The sequence below is a fragment of the Varanus komodoensis genome, unplaced genomic scaffold (genome assembly GCF_004798865.1).
Source record: "Varanus komodoensis strain SLA01 unplaced genomic scaffold, ASM479886v1 scaffold48, whole genome shotgun sequence".
Taxonomy (NCBI): Eukaryota; Metazoa; Chordata; class Lepidosauria; order Squamata; family Varanidae; genus Varanus; species Varanus komodoensis.
Window position 1 is genome coordinate 3,603,724 of NW_025336059.1, and position 17,449 is coordinate 3,621,172.

Genomic DNA, 17,449 nt, shown 5'->3' on the forward strand with positions numbered 1-17,449 from the left:
CTTTTAGAATGAGGGAAAATCCAGCAAACAGCAAACATTTGAAGGTCAGGAAACAAAGAGGCACAGGCTTTTGGGAAACCTCAAAGGGCTGGGCTGAGGCCCCAGGCGGGCAGAATTTGGCCCCTGGCCCTGAGGTTCTGCCCTGTGCATCAGGATGAGAACGGATGGAGTGAAGGGTCACCAGGATCTGTCCTGACTCATTGCCAATTTTCCAGAAGTGGTTTGCACTGTCCAAGGACACAGCCCCCTGTGAGAAGAGCTTAGGATCCAGTAACCGTGATACCCGCTGGATTGAACCAAAGGCTTATCTAGCCCAGTGTCCTGTTTCTGACAGTGGACAGCAGCATTGGAGGCTTGTGAATCCAGTGCCAGTGGGGTGCTGTATCCACTCCAGTTTTTAGTCTGAACATTAAAGGAGTCAACTATTTGCCAAAACATGAGCTCCCAAAGAGATTCAGCAGCATGGACAGCTCCTTAATATTAGCCTAAAGTCCAGAGTCGGTACTATTGGGAAGTATTCCTTTGGAAGAAGGAATCCCTTTTCTCTTGTTTAACAGGTAGAGTGTTTCTGTGTGTGGAGGTTCCAAGGAGCCACTATCACTAAGATCCCTCTAAGTGGTAAACTCGAAGGGCATGGGGGATGCCGGGAATTGTAGTCCAGCTCATCCAGATGGCAACAGCTTGGGTAAAGCCGTTTTATTTTCTACTGTTTGGTTCTTTCTAGTCTTTATGGACAGGCAAGCACAGGAAGCCAGAAGTTAAGGGACTCAAAACTTCCAGGGTGGTGTGTTTGGGCAAAGCACCATTTGCATTCCAGGCAATGAAGGGCTCCCAAATAGTTTTCCTTTTTTGAACTACTTTTGCGGCAGCAAAGCCCCATAAACATTGAAACTATTACGGGGGGAAAGAAGGGGGGAAGAAGGGGGAAAGAAACATCACTCACATCTATTAAGATTTTTCCTTCCATACTTTCGGGCAAAGAAAGGCAGTTTAATCCCCCTTTTTTTAAAAAAAGAACAAAACCAAAAACAACCCCCCTCCCCTACAAGAAATCCATATAAAAGGCAGCAGCAGGAAATGGGAATCCTCTCTGTTGAACTCTGTTAATTTCTCCAATGCTGCATTTCGTGGTTTTTTCCAGGAGGCTCTTTGAGCAGCGTTATCTTTTCGGCCAGTTATGCCTGAAACCCCTGTGCAGAAAATTACAGAAAGCTCATTTTTAAGAATTAACACTTCGACGTCTCGAATCATGCAGAAAAAGGCCATTTCCCAACTTGGCCCACCCAATCCCAAATGCTAGCAAACACGACAGACTAGAAACGTTTGAAAATGTAATGGTAAGATTATTTTCCAATTTCCAGGGCTGTCTCACCGTACCTGTTAGATTTCCCAGCTGTGTATGACATGCTCTTTGTTCCAACTGGCTGCTGGACTTTGCTGGCTCCTGAGAATTTCTGTTTTTAGAATGCATGTTTTGAGCAAGAAAGAAACAGTTGTTAAGGTGCATCACACTGTTATCTTTGTTTTTTTCTATAATGAACAATTCATCCACGGAGGCCAGGGGAGGGCAACCCAGCTCCCGATCACCCATGTTGCTGCCCCTGCACTGCTGAAATTTGGTGGAGCAGTGGCCAAAAATAAGCATTATACATCGGTGGTGGTCTCCCAAAATTCACTGGCAAAATGCGATGACTTGGCAGTGCCAAATTTAGCTGGTATTTAAGCTGAAATGTGTCCCGAGCAGTTGTCACCAGCTTTGTGATGGGTGACAAGAGTGTGGTCCGTGGGAAAGCCTTGGGGATGGAAAATATCTCTTGGAACACCCAAGGTTCCCCACCCAATTTAGCCCCTCTGCTCACTTGTGTGTGTGCTTGCACTCTGGGTGTGTGTGCGAGAGGGACGGGGAGAGAACATGTGTGCAGGATTGCATGGTTTGGTTGTATAAGCAGCTTCCCCTCTTTTGCATGGCAAAGCCTGACAGCAAGAAAAGGTACAGAAATGGAATAATATCGGCAACATTCACACTCCATGTTTGACTACCGACTAGACCTGTGTTGGTCTTGTGCAGGACTTGTGCACTTGTGGTGCAGAAAGTAGATCTCCGGATATTTTGGACTTCCCGGCACTCCTGGCCCTTGGTCAAGCCGGCAGGTTGCTGGGCCAGCAGCCATGCCGAGATGCATCCCCAGGGATGCCTGAAGCCCTGCGCCTTGCGGCCCGCCCCCCGCTGTGCCCAAGAGGAAAACAGATGGCTGGATTTTCTCCCGTGTGCACTGGGCTCAAATCCTGCACAACAAGATCCTGCTCCCTGTGATGTGGAGCAAGGAGGTGCCTTACCTTGCCGGCCCGGGCTTGCTTGGCAGGATCGAACTGCGAGGAAGGCTTGGGCACGCTGCTTCCTGAGAGGGAGGAAGAGGCGGAAGGCGACCTTGGCTACCTGTGCCACAGCCACAGGCAGCCGCCGTGGGGACGTCCTGGCGAGTTGGCAGCTTCGGACTGGGGAAGCAGGACTTCTGTGGGCCAAACCTGGCCTCGCTCCTTTCCTCACCTGGCCACCAATGAGCTGGCAGTTTGCCAGGTTTGCATACCTGTCTCCTAACGCTGAGTTACTGGCAGCGAGTAGAACTGTGCTGAGGGCTTGCGGTTATTTTGGCCTCGCTCTCACATACACGCTGCAGACCTCCAAGGATCCGACTCCGGGGGGTCTGGGTGAGATCCACCAAAGGGCAGAACACCACTGCCCCATACGGCTTGGCACATCTCCCCCCACCCCGCACCCCTCTGCCCGTGAAGAGGCACACTGAAACTTTTTGGGTTGGGTTTAGGGAAGAAGCCGCATAAATACCAGCAAATCACCAAGCAACTGGAAGCTGGGAAGAGCAGGGAGGTGTCTCTAGAGGAGGGGACTCAGCGGGGACCCCGAGTGGGCTAAATCTTCACCGCTCCGCCACAGACAGCGCTCAGGCTATGGGTTCATGTGCTCCCAGGGCACTTGCTCAGACACAGCCAGGAACTGGGAAGGGGGATTTTTTTTAATTACCGGCAAAGACTCGGAGGTCAGATTTACTGTAGTCAAACGGGGTGAATTCCTTAGGAGCGTCTTTTTCCTCAGGGGGCTGGGAAAGTTTGGGCTTTTTCCTTGCCTGCTTGCCAGGCTCTGTTTCGGGATTGCTGCTTTCTGCTTTCTCCCTCTTTTGGCTGAGCTGTTCTTGCTGGAGGGGGAAAGACCCAAGGAGGGAGGTACGAGGGTTTTTAAAAAGTGAACCGTAACAACTTTTCAATAAATCATTCAGCAGAAAAAGCATATACTATTCCAGAAATGGGAAACCCTTAATACCATCCATTAATAACCATGTTTCTCAGTTCAATACTTCTTTCACTTTTTCCAAATCAAACTTTGACCAGGATTGATTATAGCTGTTGAAACAACTCCTGAGACCCCTTTCCTTACATTTCAATAATTATTTGGTTTTTGCCCTGTACTAAAAAAATTGTCACCCTGATATCAAGAGCACTTTTTCATAATTTGACTTTCCCATAGAATATTATAGTCTATAAAATGCCAGACCTTTCCTCTGGGTGGTCTCTAGTTTTTTGCTTAAAATCCATGCAGAAACCAACACGTTTGCAAACACCCAATCCGTCTATTTTACTTAATAATAAAATCACGGGGAGCAAAGACCGTTTAGACCCTGCACTGCTTTCTAGGCTGATAATGACATCAATTAAAAGAAAGTATCGTATGTTTTTACAGGAGAAATGGGCTTTTTTAAAAGGGTTGGAGATGCTAGGAGGGCAGGTGTGGTGTTTCCGAATGGGATCAAAATCCAAGCCTTCCGCTCTAGCCCTTGTCCCCGCCACCCCCAATTCCTCGCCGTGCAAAGTTTCAGGATAGGGAAGGACTTACTGCGACCATCTGGCGCACGGAAACGGCTTCTGCGGCTTTGTCTTTGCATTCCTTCTCGGCGAGCTCATGGGCGGCTGCTGCTGCTGCTGAAGGGTGGCAGGCCAAGGGAAGGGAAGGATGCATTAAATTTAAGAGCTAAGGCCGGACGTGCATCCAGGCCCAGCCCGGATGGCTCAAGGCTACCTGCAGGATCAGAGGCAGTGCCCCTGCGCAAACCGGTTGCTGGGGAGCATGGGCAGGAGGGTACGGCTGCATTCACATCCTGCTTCCGGGATTCCCACTGGCAGCTAGCTGCCACTGTGTGAACCAGAGGCTGCCTCAGGAAAGTCTAAGGGAAGTCTTAACCTGGCCCTGAACCGGTGGCAACATTGGCACCTGGCGAACCTCACCTGGGAGAGGGTTCCACAGTGGGGGAGCTACCACCAAGAAGGCCCCGTCTTTGCTGCTCTCCTCTGAACCTCCCTGGCAGCGGGACCTCCGGTAGGGACCGTCACTGCGAGAGGCAGAATCCTAAGCAAAGCCCGGCTTACCCGTTTGCTGAAGGCCTTTCTTGGTGGGTTCCTTTTTGGACACTGCCTGAAGCTGTGCCTGGCTCAGGAGTTTCCACCGATTGCTGATCTGGAAAAGAAGCACAAGGTGTACGCAAGAGAGAGAGGCTGTTATTTGTTTTTCGGCATCAGGCTAAGACCTTTTTATTTCAATGATATTTTAATAACTTTTAATATCAGTTTATAGGTTTTCATATGCAGCCAGGGTGGATCTGGATTTTATCTGTATTATGTTTTATTTATGTAAGCCGTCCCGAGGCTATGCGATGGGACGGCATACAAATGCTCTGAACGAATGAATGAATGAATGGTAACTCTGCCCCTCTGAAACCATGTTCTGGTGTGTGAACCATCTGCCAAATTAGCCCCACTGCAGGAGAGGGGATTAAAGGGATCTGGCAGCGGCATGGCAGGGGAGGTGTGGAAGGAACTCTCAGCCCCAGACTGGCCAAGACCCTAAGCTGCTTGTGTTCAGTAAGGTGCACATACCTCGTAGATCTTTGATGATGGATCGAACTTTGCCGACTGCGAGATATGGGCCGAGTTCTGTTCTGCTGGCAAATACTGAAGCAAAGAAAGACGGGCAGAATGAAGGAATCTGGTGCAAGTGCTTAAGGTGACCATAGAGGTGTTGACCCAGCTCTTTTGCTTTCAAGATGCATCAATTTTAATTACAGTAAACCTGCTTTAACATCTTCTGCCACTAAGGGGCAAAATTCTGTAACCAGGGCATGGCTTTATAGTCTGAAAGCCACGAAGCCAGGAAAGATTAATCGTTCGAGGGCCAGTAATAGATTTCTCTCCTCCCTCTGCGTTATTGTAATCTGGCCAAACACTCTGTGAAGACTGAAGCTCCATAAAGAAGTTAGTGCCACGTGGAAGCAAATCCTTCCAGCTATGGAGCATGAGCAACAGCTTTTAAAATAGTAATTTACTTCCTACACACGTTTCATAAAAATAAAGGCGGGGGGGGCGGGGAGAGACCCTAACACTTGAAAAGTTTTCTTTTCCTTGAGATTCGAACGATGTTCAACACTCTGCCATAGCAAAAATAAAGTGTAACTGATGGGCCAGGATCCAAATTTTTGCTACCAATTGGTTTTTGTGGGCCAAAGCTGGCTAACAGGCTGCCTTCTCTCTCTCCGACCCCAGGCCAGGTCAACGGGCTACAGCAAGCAAACGTGGCCCCTTCCATGCCCGCCACCCAGTAAATTCTTTTGCAAGGCGTTCTTTTTCGTTCCAAAACGAAGTGGTCAATTTCCTCAGCCAGCTTTTATGAAACTTCCCAGAGCAGGTTGCCAAACCCTCACTAAGGGAAAAGAGCGGTCCGGTTTCCCAACTGCACCTGGTAGAAAAGTGAGTGTGTCTTACCATTCGGAATGGGTTTTCGAAGGACTCCATGATGCGCCGGGACTTCTGCTGCGCCACCGTCAAATTCTCGTTCTTCTCTCCATCTATTTCGGATTCCTTTGGGAATGCAGGAAAAGTCAGCAAGTATCCAGCTAGGACCAGTTACAGATCAACAGGCATCAAGGTACCAGTAGTGCTTTCGAGCTCTTCCTGGAATACAGCCTGCCTAGAAAACTCCAGACCTCCTTTTAAGAGCCTAACTCTTTCCTCTTCCCCCCGCATCTGCCTTTCCTTGTGTGCCATGCCTTCTTAGATTGCCAGGCTGGGAAAGTCTTATTTTATTGAGGAGTTGGATCAGAATACTTCCAAGGTGCAATCCTGTGCACACACAGGTGGAACCAAGTCCTACGGTTTCTACGTGCTTGGAGTTCTAGCATGTTCTTCCGCCTAAGCGTGCCAAGACTGAACCCTGCGCACCCAGCTAGCTTCAGCTAGGTCACCCGAGCCTGCGCCTTTCCAGTCCCCAAGAGTGGGTCCGTTCCTTCCACCATTACGCACATTAAAAATACTGATGCTGGCTTCCAGGAGGAGACATGGCGGCCTCGGTGAGACAGCCATCCCGTCCACTTCCTCTTCCGGAAAGAGACTTGCATGCGCTAAGGTTGCTCCAGGCGCTGCACAAGGGAAAAAAGGAAGAACAAGCAATCGGATGACGGGGAGCTTGGCGAATTTTCACTCTGCGGCCCGTTTGCCGACTTTCCTTTAAAGAACTGAGAGCAGTGCACACGATTTCCCGCACCACCCCTCTTTACCGTCACGACAGTCCTTTGAGGTAGGTTAAGTGGCACAACATGCCTTTGGACGAAATCCCCTTGAGAGACCCGAGTGTTCAACTGGAGAAAGGTTTGCGCTTGTGACTGGTGTCCCCGGAATTACCTGGATCCATGTAGTTCATCTTTTCATCGGGAGCGAGGTGCGAGCTGTCATGAGGTCCGAACAGGTGGTTCTCTGGCTTCTGCCAAAACGAAGAGAGAGGGGTCACTGTGCAGAAAGTTGCAACAGTTAAGAGCTACTTTTTTGGTCAACTGGAAGAGGAGTTGGGTAGTTACTTGATGTGTTATGGGCAATCCCAGAGAAACACGTGATATTCCGCGTCGGTGTTGCTGTTTGTGCGGATGCTAAAAAAGTGGCAACATCAGCAAAAATACTGAAGTACAACTGGGGCCTGCATCCAAAGTTAAGCATGAAAAGTTTCATCTGAGTGGAGGCCTCACATCCGAGAGAACGTACCTCTGCATTTCGAACCGGTCCTTTCTTTTTCGCTGCAGTTGCAAATTCAGACTGAGAATGGATGAGAAGAAATTTGAAAAAGTTAAGGGAATGTTGCTTGCCTCTAAAAGCTCCCCAAACACACACACACACACACACACACGTTGGCCCTTGTGCATGTAAAGATGGCCCATCAGTTTAGAAACTACTGGGCTGAAACGCACCGACCTTTTCTGCTTTACTCCGCAACCCATGATCAGCTCCAGCCGAGCCTCATGACTGGACTCAAGATGGCTGGGTTGTTCAGGGGAAAAGCGGTTCCACGGTTATCCCGACAAACTCTGGTTTACTGCTGGTTTGTCCAGCCGCTGCCCAAGCCGGCAGCCTGGGCTGGCACAAAACATTCAACGGCCTATGAAGGAACCGATTATGAGCAGTGCGGTAAAAACAGAGGAAGAGGGCAGGTTGCAGAGGGAGCGTACCCACACGCATAGCTCCTGAAAGCATTGTCCCTCAACAGTGTGTCCTCCTGTGGGCATGTTACCTGCATACCTGGCCAGGTGTTGGCAACCCATTCCTCTGTTGTTGGCCAAGCTGGTCCGCCAGCAGCAATCCTGTGCAGGCCACAAATGTTGCGACGGTCGAGGGAAAAGGGATCCGTGCCACGCACAATTTTATCTGGCCTACGCAACTGGGGTTATCGGGGCATCGGGTCAGGAAGGGGTTTGGTGCGCAAGGGCTTTTTACTGGCCAAAGCATCCACTCGGCTGCTCTCCCCGCAGATGCTGCCGGTCGCACCTGCCGCACCCTGTGCCCCACGTACCTTTAGCAGCGGCATCTCTCTGGCCTGCTGGATCAGGAGGTGCATTTCGTTGATCTGCTGCCGAACGAGGGGCGGGACCGGGTTGCAGCAGGCGATGAGGCCCTGCGGCTCCCTGCGGGGGGGGGAGGCAGAGCTGCACTGGCCGGGCAGGTTGCGCCTGACAGGCGCAGAACCCACTTGCCGGATTAAACACGAGGGTGGGGGACCCATGGAAAAGCAGGGCCTTGGCGCCAACCCATGGTAGGGGTGCCCACGGGCTTTTCCTCCCAGGGAGGTCCAGTTCTGGTTCTGAGCTGGTCCTGATGGGGCTCAGCACCCGGGCAGAACAGGCCAAATCCCAGGGGGAGGAGGAGAGCCGAGCGGCAGGTGGCAGGCCTATGCCGGGGTGGGCTGGGAAGTGAAGGTTCAGGGCAGGGGGACCTTTTCCCCGTTGCTGAACACCTCCCTCCGCTTTTCTTCCCCATTCATTTCTGGTGGGAAAATGGGAATTAGAGGCAGGGGGGCTGAAAATCAACGGGGACCCACGCGCTGGCTGACTATTTTCTGTTGGAATAACGGAGCATGAAGGAGGGGTTCTGGGATACCTCCTTCAGCTGTACATCACACAGTCAACTTTAAAAAAAAGAATGATCTACGACTGCACTGCAGTTACAGCATCTGCCCAGCAGCCTTCCCCAGAGTGGCATCTTCCAAATGTTTGGGCTGTATTTCCCAACATCCCTGCCCACTAGGCAGTGCTGCCTCACGTGCTAAGACACCTGTCCCTCCGAGCCACGTCGTTGCAGCCCCCTCCAGCCCACCGTTCGCTGGAGGTTTGGACTCCTGCTTCCATCACAGCCCCAACCCCTGGCCACACTGGCTGGGGCTGATGGGAACTGCAGTCAAAAAGACTGTGCCTGGGGAATCAAGGATTCACTTACTTGGGCAGCTCCTCTGCTATCTTCAGCAGCATGTGGTTTGGTAGCACATACCTACAGGAGAAACGAAACAAGCGGTCCTGGGAATGCCTGGATTTTCCGATCCACCTTTTCGCAGGCACCTTTTCGCAGCCTGGTCCTGCCTAGCCTTCGTCCACCGTCAGCTGATGCAAGACAGACAGAACACGGCCCTTTCTCATACAGCACGGAGTTACATGGTGGCATTCGCTTCCACCCATCTGGATGGCCTTGTCAACTAAGTAATAGCTGCATTTGGGCGGTCCTGTCCCGAGAAACTGAGATGCAGAAGCGCCTCTGGCCTTCTGGTTCTGCTTTGCACAGGCCAGAGAAGACCGCCGTCTTCCGTTAACGGTCCCCCCTCCGCAGGCAGCCCCACTGTACCCCGTGCTCTCGTCCTCCTGGCGCGCCGTCTTGTCTCTCCACGAAAAGAGCAACTTGAATGCCGTCAGCTGCTGGGTGTTGAGGTGCTTCTTCTGCTTCTTGTAGAGCTCAAGATAAGAGTCCTCAGTGAAGATGGGCTTGATGTATTTCTGCCAGGAAAGGCGCAAGGAAGTCAGTCGGAGTGGAAGGCCCAGGGAGAGCCAGCTAGCAGGATGCCCAGCAGCTGAGTCTGGGCCTGGAGGCTGAGATTCTGCTTCCCCTCCGGGGAAGTACCGAGGGCTGTTCTCAGACATCCCAGTGATTTCCAGGGAAAGGGTTTTACTAGAACGGGGAAAGCACCAAGTCTCCTGAGATGGTTTTCTAATGGAGCCTGGGTTTCTGGCTCCTGCCTGAACCATTCCGTGTGCCCATCACACCTGGGCTGCCGCATCCTTTGCCCAGTGCAGGTGGCTTACCTTCAGGCAGATGGCTTTGCTCCGCTGCCAGGCCACCTGGAGCTGAGCTGGCTGCCCGTTGGCTCTTTCCCACAGCTCCTCTCGGACTCGGTCGTAGATGTACAGCAAGTAATGGGTGTCGTCACGGGCGTAATGGATCATTTCCTCCGGCAGCGGGCTGGGGCAGAGGAAGAAAGCCATGGGTTGGGGCGGCCCACCGCTCTCTCAACCACCTGCCCCATGGGCAGAACAGTATCTATCCTCTCCTCCCACTGAACAAGCAACTCAGCTGCCAGAACATTGAGGGGAATTAACGACATCTGACGTGAGAGTGGCTAAAGACAACCAAGAACACGAGAGGCGGCTTGGTCTAGGAGTCGCCCCCTCTGGGTTCTGACAACAGGGCAAACCAGGCAGGTCGTGGTGTTTACGGAAACGAGGCCCTGCACAACGGACAAGTGACGGTGCAAACAAGATGCCCCGTGCTTTGCTTTCTTCCTTTGACTGCACAAACCCCGGCGCCCTCCATTTTCAACCACGATCCCAGGAGAACAAGTGCAGCTGCCCCCTTTTCAAAGGGCGGGAGCCCGGCCACGTGTGGATTTAAGAAGCCACGTGGAACGGATGACGTCGAAGGGGTCTGCAATCACGGACTGTCGCTTTTGGATTTCTGTAACGCCCAGCAAGGGAACCATGGCTGAGCCAGCCAGTGGGTCACGTCGGAGGAGGCCGATACTAAGCTTGCAACGAGAGACGCGCGTGCCCAGGCGAGCCAGGCTGACGGGGCAGGCCGGCTCCGGCTCGCCCATTACCGGATCCTCCAGTCGGCCAGCTGATACTGCTTGTTGGCGTCCACGTTGCAGTAGTGCTTGAGGAGGTGGTCCAGGGAGTGCCTGCTGAGGTTGAGCAGCCGAGCCGCCTGGTGAGTGTCGAACATGTTCACCAGGTAGAGGCCGAAGTCCCTCTGGAGCCATTCCACGTCTGAGTCGGCGCCGTGCAAGACCTGCCAAGCGCCACCACGAGGGGCCAAGGGAGAGGAGGAGGTTTGCTCCGGATCGCGGCGTGTCTGCCCTCCAGATCCTCGCCGGAGACCCTTCCCTGGGAGTCCCCGGCCGTCCCAGGGGACTCCAGCAACCTTAGGCCGTGCAGGGCCGTCCCTGGTCCCGCGGCTTGCTCTGTCTGACGCTTGGCGATCCTGCACGGGCACCGGCCACGGAAAGCGCAGCTCATCAGCCCAGCCGGATCTCAGGACTTGAGGGCTAGCTGGCTGCTCCAGCTTTGGGTCCTCAGTCGAAACCCCAGGCCTTGGGGTAAGTGGCTGGCCCACCTTGCTCCTTCCACGAGCCCCATCCCTGTCTGTCAGCCCGTGAGATTAAATCCCAGGAACAGAAGAGCAGGCTTTCTGCTCTTGCCGTGGCCGCCCAGCTGCTCACAGGAAACCCGCAAGCAGGGCCAGCGTGCAAGGGCACCCTGCTCCCCATGCTCCCCAGCGACTGCTGCACATGGGCACACTGCCTTTGATCCTTGTGAGTGCACATCGCCACCACCACCGGTGGGCATGACTCGCCTCCTCCTCCAGGAATTTCCCTACTGAAAGGCCCCTAAAGTGGCGGCCAGATAATTCATCGCCAGCCCAGGGGTGATGGACCAAATTAAGCCTGCCCAGGGTTACCCAGAAAGGTAGAACCGCTTCCCACAGGTCCACACATGTCACTCCCCAGCTGGTGCGCAGCTTCCTGACCGGAGTGCCTTCCTTCCACAACTGGCCCCTCAGAATCCTCGCCGGCCGCTGGGCACCTCCCAGGCCCGGCCAGGTTTCCTTCCGGAAAAGATCTGCTTCTCAAGAAGTGACGGAGGCGGCCGTCCCGCCTTTTGGAGCGCGGTCTGCGGGGATGCGCCAGCCGGAGCCACTCCAACGCACCGCCGTCCGCAACCTGTTTGCCTACCTTGACAATGTCCGGGTCCGTGAACGTCTCGTTCAAGATGTACAAGTCCCCGCGCAGCTCCAGCGCGTCAACGATGAAATCCTCGGTTCGGGTGGAGATCTGCATGAGGCACGTCAAGCCGAGGAAGCTCCGGTAGGCATGGTGCTGCAGGGGGAGGTGGGAGGAAAGGAAAAGTAAAGAAGGAAGGTGAGGCATGAATGGGCGCACGAACTCGCCTTCCCCAGATGGTGAAACAAAAGCACAGTGACATCCACGTGTCAATATTGGGTTGCCCATCCGGTGATTTGCAGGTTTTTGGAGTATTCCTTCCTCCAGCCTTAGCCAAGACAATGGTCAAGTTCAAAAAGTAAGGATGGACAACAGGTTGCCTCCTTCCACAAGCATGAACATGTTGAGTAAGCAGCCATTTTCTGATTTATTTTTTTTTAACTGAGGGCAGCAGGGGGTGGAGGACATCGAGGGCACCCCTGTACAAAGGCATATGTGAGCACAGTCAGTTTAGACATCTCTAAAAGCAAGCCAGTCTTAAAGGAAATCAACTCCGATTGCTCTTTAGAAAGCCGAATACTGAAGATGAAGCTCAAATACTTTGGCCACCTAATGAGAAGGAAGGACTCCCTGATGCTGGGAACAATTGATGGCAAAAGAAGGAGGGGACGGCAGAGGATGAGGTGGCTGGATGGAGTCACTGAAGCAGTCGGCGTGAGCTTAGGGGGACTCCGGGGGATGGTGGAGGACAGGAAGGCCTGGAGGAGTGTTGTCCATGGGGTCGCGATGGGCCGGACACGACTTCGCGACTAACAACAACAAAAGCAAATTAGGAAGCGGTGGCACCATTTTTACCTCCTGTGTATGCTTGAGGAATGTGTCCAGCACACACACGCTGGAAAACTGCAGCGAGAGGACCGCGGGCCAGCTTGTTTAATATGCCTCTCTCAAGCAGCCCAGCCCACACGCAGCATTTTAAGAAGTGCAATTCCCTAGATTTATCCCTTGAAACTTTTAAAACCTTGACATTTTCAACGGAAGGTCAGATTCAGGCTTTGGAAATCCACCCAGGTTTCCGGCACATGTAAAAGTCACAGTTTTGCTGCAGCCCAGAATCCTGGACTAGGAGATGCAGGTTCAAATCCCCACTCCAAGAGACGCTGCATGGGAACACGTTCTTACTTCTAGGTCCACAGCAAAATCTTTGCAGCCTCGGAGTTTCTCGTTCAGCTCAACCAGCTCATCCACGGTGGTGACAAAGTGGCAGGGCGTTTCTGCAGGAGGCCGGAACATCTGCGTGGAGAAAAGGTATGAGAAGGTTTGCTTCTCCCAGGCACTGAGGCATGGCTTGCTAAGGCACGAGAGGGTTGGATCGGGGCCGGACGCAGCAAGACTCCATCACGGACCTGGACTTGAGGTTTCTCGAGAAGTTCAGCCGGCAGTGAAAAGTGCTCCAGTTCGTACTGGTAGGGGTGAGCAAACCTGCAGCAACCAGAAAGAACAATGCAGTCTGGGGTGAAGGTTGATCAGTCAAGCAAGAAACGTAGAAACAGAGCGAGTCAGAAGGGGCCTCCCGGGCCATCTAGCCTGCCCCTGGCTCCAGCCAGCTCCGCTCACGACATGCCCACCATGTGGACGTCCAGAAAACCCCCAGGACCCAACTAAGGCCACTTCACAGGCTTCCAAAGGCAGCACACACGTTTGATACGGGAAAGTGGGTGCCAGGTAGGCCTCGCCTGTGGGACTGCTCCACAGCCATTCCTCCTCGCAAGAGGAAAAGGGGCCAGATAGGAACACAAGGTGAGATGCCTGCAGCAACATGGGGCCCCGCAAAGAAGGCCCTCCCTGCTGCTGCAGCCTTGCAGGCACCTGGCGGATGCCTCGGGGGGGTGAGCGTAGGAGGGCTCGCACCGGAAGAGGCGCCCCGCCATCCTCACGAGAGGCGCAGGTCTGTGGTGCTCTTACATGTCCTGCTCCGTCCGTTGGGTCCTCTGTTGGTGCAGGAAGTCGGCCAGGGCGGCGGGCACATCCAGGTCCTCGGGGCGGTCCTTCCGCTCGCGCCTGCGCTTCAGCAGTGCTGGGAGGGGGCAAGCGGCCAGGTGAGGCAGGGCTGCCATCATCTTGTTCTCTGTCCTCTCCTTTCCCTGACCCTGCTGAGCCTTCAGGGATCGGGCAGGGTTGTTTTCAGCCCTACGGGGAGATGCTGGGGGCTGGAGAAGAGACCCCAGGCAGGCAAGGAGGGGCCCTGCTGGGCTTGGCTGGAAATCTGTGTCCAACGCAACCAGGTTTCTTTCCTCTGGGAAATGTGTATAAAGCCACTTTCCTTCTTCCCCACATAAAGGGCTGTTGGACCACAGTTCCCATCAGGCCTTGCCAGCAGAGCCACAGGTGAGGAAATGGGAGCAGCAGCCCAACATCACCTGCAGGATCCTATCGAAATCGAGTGGGGCAGGGTGTGACGGGAACTGTAGTCCAAAATGTCTGGGGCGTCGAATTACCCACTTTCTGGCATAGTGTTTTTATTTATTTGCACTATTTATATACCAGCAACGTCTGTGAGATTCTTAAAATCGTAATTAAAATGCATTTAAACAGCAAATCTGAAACCACGTGACCCAACTGGAACGGCAATAATACAGAGCCTCACGGCACACGCAGGTGCTGTTTTGAGGTACGGCAAGAGGGTCAGGCTCGGAAAGCAGGCCAGGACGGTGGCGGGCACGCCGATTCCTCCTTCCCAGCAGCCCTTGCCCTCCACTTCCCCGGCCCCCCTCACCTTCCGACAGCGGCTTCAGCGCGTTGGGCTTGACAAAGAGCTTGGGGACAAAGGGGGTGTTGGAGTTGTCCACCTTCTCGCGGAACCTGAGCTGTGGCCGGGGGATGTTCTTGGCGTGCAGCAGGCGGAAGGTGTCCTGCCTGGCCCACTTGCTGGCCTCTCCCCCCTGCTGAGGAAGACGAGGCGACGGTCACCACTACGGCCTGATCGAGGGAGGCCTGCGGGGAGCGGGCCGGGGTGGGTCTCCCCAGGGCAGCCTCCCCGGATGAATCCTCTGTGCGTGTTCGGGGCTGATGAACACGGCGCCTTCTGCAGAAGGAGGTCCAGCCAACTCTCCTCGTGAAACCCACAGGCAGATGGGACCGAAACCACACCTCCCTCCTCTTTGCCCCGGCAAGCAGCGTGTGTGGCCAAACTGCCCCGGAGACTGGAGGGAGACGCAAGCGGCCCTCAGGACTTCGCCTCCATGCCTTTTTCCGAGTTCTTTTTCAACCTGGTGGCCGTCATGACCCCTCACACAAGGAAATCCCATAGCTCGTGTGGAGCAGGGGACTTGCGTCGCTCTGCCCCGAAGCCCCTATCAGCGGCACTATGACACAGCCACAGGCCAAGCAGAGATTAACCCCTTCAAGTGCAAAACGAGGGCAACTTTCACCTTGCGGTTCCAGCTGGAGATGATGGTCTTGGGGGGCTGCAGGCCCACAGGAAGAACAGGCTGCTGGTTCCTGTTGACGCCGGCAGCTTCATCCAGTAGCATGCCCTGAAATGCGAGAACGGGATGCTCTGAAATGCCAGTGTGCGACTGAGACAGGATTGGGGAGGCCGGGGAAAGGGCTGCCGGTTGGCACAGGGACCCTCTGCCGAAAGGAGAATGCCGAGCCGGCGAACTCTCTGGCCCTGCCCCGGGCGACACTCACCACTCTTTCCAGGATGGCGTCATTGGCGTCCACCAGAAGGTCGAACTTGTCCTCCAGCTCCGTGGCCTTGCTGTGGTCCTGCAGGTGGCTGCGACAGCCGTGGTACTGCATCACTCGGCTCATGCTGCCAAGAGGAAGAGCAGCAAGGCATCAGGGGCATTCTGACCTCGTCCTCGAGGGGGACGGGCATCGGCTCAGCGCTGCCCTGCATGCAGAATGGTCCTCGTTCATTGTGGCCACTGCCAGGCAGGGCTGGGAAAATTCTCGCCCAGGACTCTGAGGAGCCGTTGCTGCTGGCTCGTGTTGCCCATGCCGGGCTGGATGGGGAGGGGGGTCACTCCAAGGGCCTGGTGACTCCAGACAACGGAATCAGGACAGCCAAGCCGCACTCGGGGGGTGCGCGCCAGCCTGGGCTCGGAGATGAGCAGCTTGGACACTGGATGTGGTCCAGAGAGACTCACCACTGCAGCAGTCTATCTCCTTGCGTCTCGCAGTAGGCCTGGAAGCCTGGGAAGCTGCGGTAGAAGTCATATTCATCTCCGGGCTGTGGGAGGCCACTGGAAGCTTTGGTGGCCGACACCACCGTACCAAGGGCATGCTGGAAGGCCGACACAGCGATGTCAGGTTGCCCAACACCTTTCCCAATCACTTGCCTACGCTTTGCCGATTCCCCTTTCTGTCAGCCTCATTCCCGACCTGCAGGAAGTCCATGCACCCCCCTACGCTCCACCTGTGGCTTTCAAATGCAATGCAGAGGAAGCTGTCTCATGCCTGGGCAGATCAGCACTGTTTATTGTGAGTGGACGCAGTTCTCCAGGGGCCCAAGCAGAGAAGGGTGCTTTCGCATCACCTGCTCCTCGATCCTTTTAACTGGGAGAAGAGGCCTTCTCAATAGTGGCACCCAACTTATGGCATAAACTCCCCCAATAGGTTTGCCTGGCACCTAAGTTATGATCTTTTTGGCACCAGGAAAAGAACTTTCTTTCCTCCTAGCATTTTAGAATTCTACTTCTAGGTTATTTTGGTTGTTTTATGTGTCCCGTGCATTATATTGTATGCCATTCTTTTGTTATGTTTTAAAATGGCATGCTAGTTTTTAAAACTGGTTGCAACGGTTGGAACAAACAAACAAAACTTCAGGCCCAAATTAAAGGACCTTCCCATCTTGAGAAGCGAGCCCCACGATGTGATGCCCGCAGGCGTTCAATTGCTCGGGAAACTACAACTCCCGGGATGCTTTGCTCCCCCGGCCGAGCGGCACCGTAACGCGCTTTCTTCTCTTCCCAGTCCGCCTCCGCGATACCTTGACGAAAGAATCGGCATCCCTGAACCCGGGCAGCACTGTGTCTGCGTCGCCGCTCTCCATCTCCGGTGCTTCTGCGGCGCCGCAGGGCGCTCCAGCCAGCTCCGCCGCCGCCATTCCCCGCTCGCCTCTAGGCCGCTGCGCGACAGCCGCTTACCAGGCAGCCACCATCTTGGACGGGGCTTCACGCAGTAGGACGCAAGCGAGGGGGAAGGTAAGTCTCGGTCCCTCTCGCGAGATCTGCCCCCACGCACGTGGCATAGAGTTGAATCGTGTAGAGCGGCCTACGCTGTAGGAAGTGCGTACTTCAGGGTCGCTTGGAGACGTCACTCGCTTGAGGGCATTCAGGTGCCCGTTCCGCCTCTCGGCTTCAGCGGAAGTGCCGGCGGAAGCCCGCCCTTTTCCCCACGCCAATCGGCAAGGCTTCATTCTCTGATTGGTCGAGTTTTCCTCCCCCCCCCTTTCCCTGCTGTGCGTTGAGAAGCAGATGGGAAGAGAACTTCCTAGACGGCGTGCGGTGAGGTGAGCGTCTCGCGGAGCTCCCGCGGCCGCGTTCTATTGGCAGGCGCCTTGTCTGTCCGGGCACCGGGGCAGCTGATTGGCCCGGTCGGTGCTGGGGGGCTGCGTTAGCGGCGGGGGCGGGGGGAGCCGGGCCGCGGGGGGCAGGAGGAGGCCGGGGCGGGGGTGGGGGCCGGGGGGGGGGGGTCGCCCCGGGCTCCCCTTCGCCCCCGGGAACTGCGTCTCCCCCAAGCGCAGCAGCGCCCCTCCCCCCGCTGCCTCTTTTGCATTTACAGTTCAATTTTAAGGCATGCAGGTCAAGCCGCCTGGAGGGCTTCGGCCCCGGGGCGGTGCACAACTGGAATGTATAG

General features: G+C 54.7%; 1 protein-coding gene across 3 annotated transcripts; it reads right to left on the reverse strand.

Annotated features, from left to right (window-relative positions):
* Positions 1-948: 948 nt before the first annotated feature.
* On the reverse strand, positions 949-16,770 carry EXOSC10 (exosome component 10). 3 transcript variants are annotated; one of them, XM_044445457.1, is made up of 25 exons: positions 16,581-16,770; positions 15,739-15,875; positions 15,278-15,401; positions 15,016-15,120; positions 14,361-14,529; positions 13,550-13,661; positions 12,991-13,066; positions 12,767-12,877; positions 11,597-11,740; positions 10,463-10,653; positions 9,672-9,828; positions 9,217-9,365; positions 8,818-8,868; positions 7,898-8,009; positions 7,096-7,146; positions 6,742-6,820; positions 6,364-6,479; positions 5,827-5,922; positions 4,945-5,019; positions 4,438-4,525; positions 3,908-3,990; positions 3,041-3,212; positions 2,338-2,399; positions 1,378-1,454; positions 949-1,190 (listed from the first exon to the last, which is right to left on the reverse strand). In XM_044445457.1, the coding sequence occupies exons 1-25, from the start codon at positions 16,695-16,697 to the stop codon at positions 1,160-1,162; spliced, it is 2,685 nt and encodes an 894-aa protein (XP_044301392.1). In that variant the 5' UTR covers positions 16,698-16,770; the 3' UTR covers positions 949-1,159. The 3 variants fall into 3 exon arrangements, with proteins under 3 accessions (XP_044301392.1, XP_044301391.1, XP_044301389.1); XM_044445456.1 differs by having other exon boundaries at positions 3,908-3,993; positions 14,361-14,526; positions 16,581-16,769; XM_044445454.1 differs by having other exon boundaries at positions 3,908-3,993; positions 16,581-16,769.
* Positions 16,771-17,449: the final 679 nt, after the last annotated feature.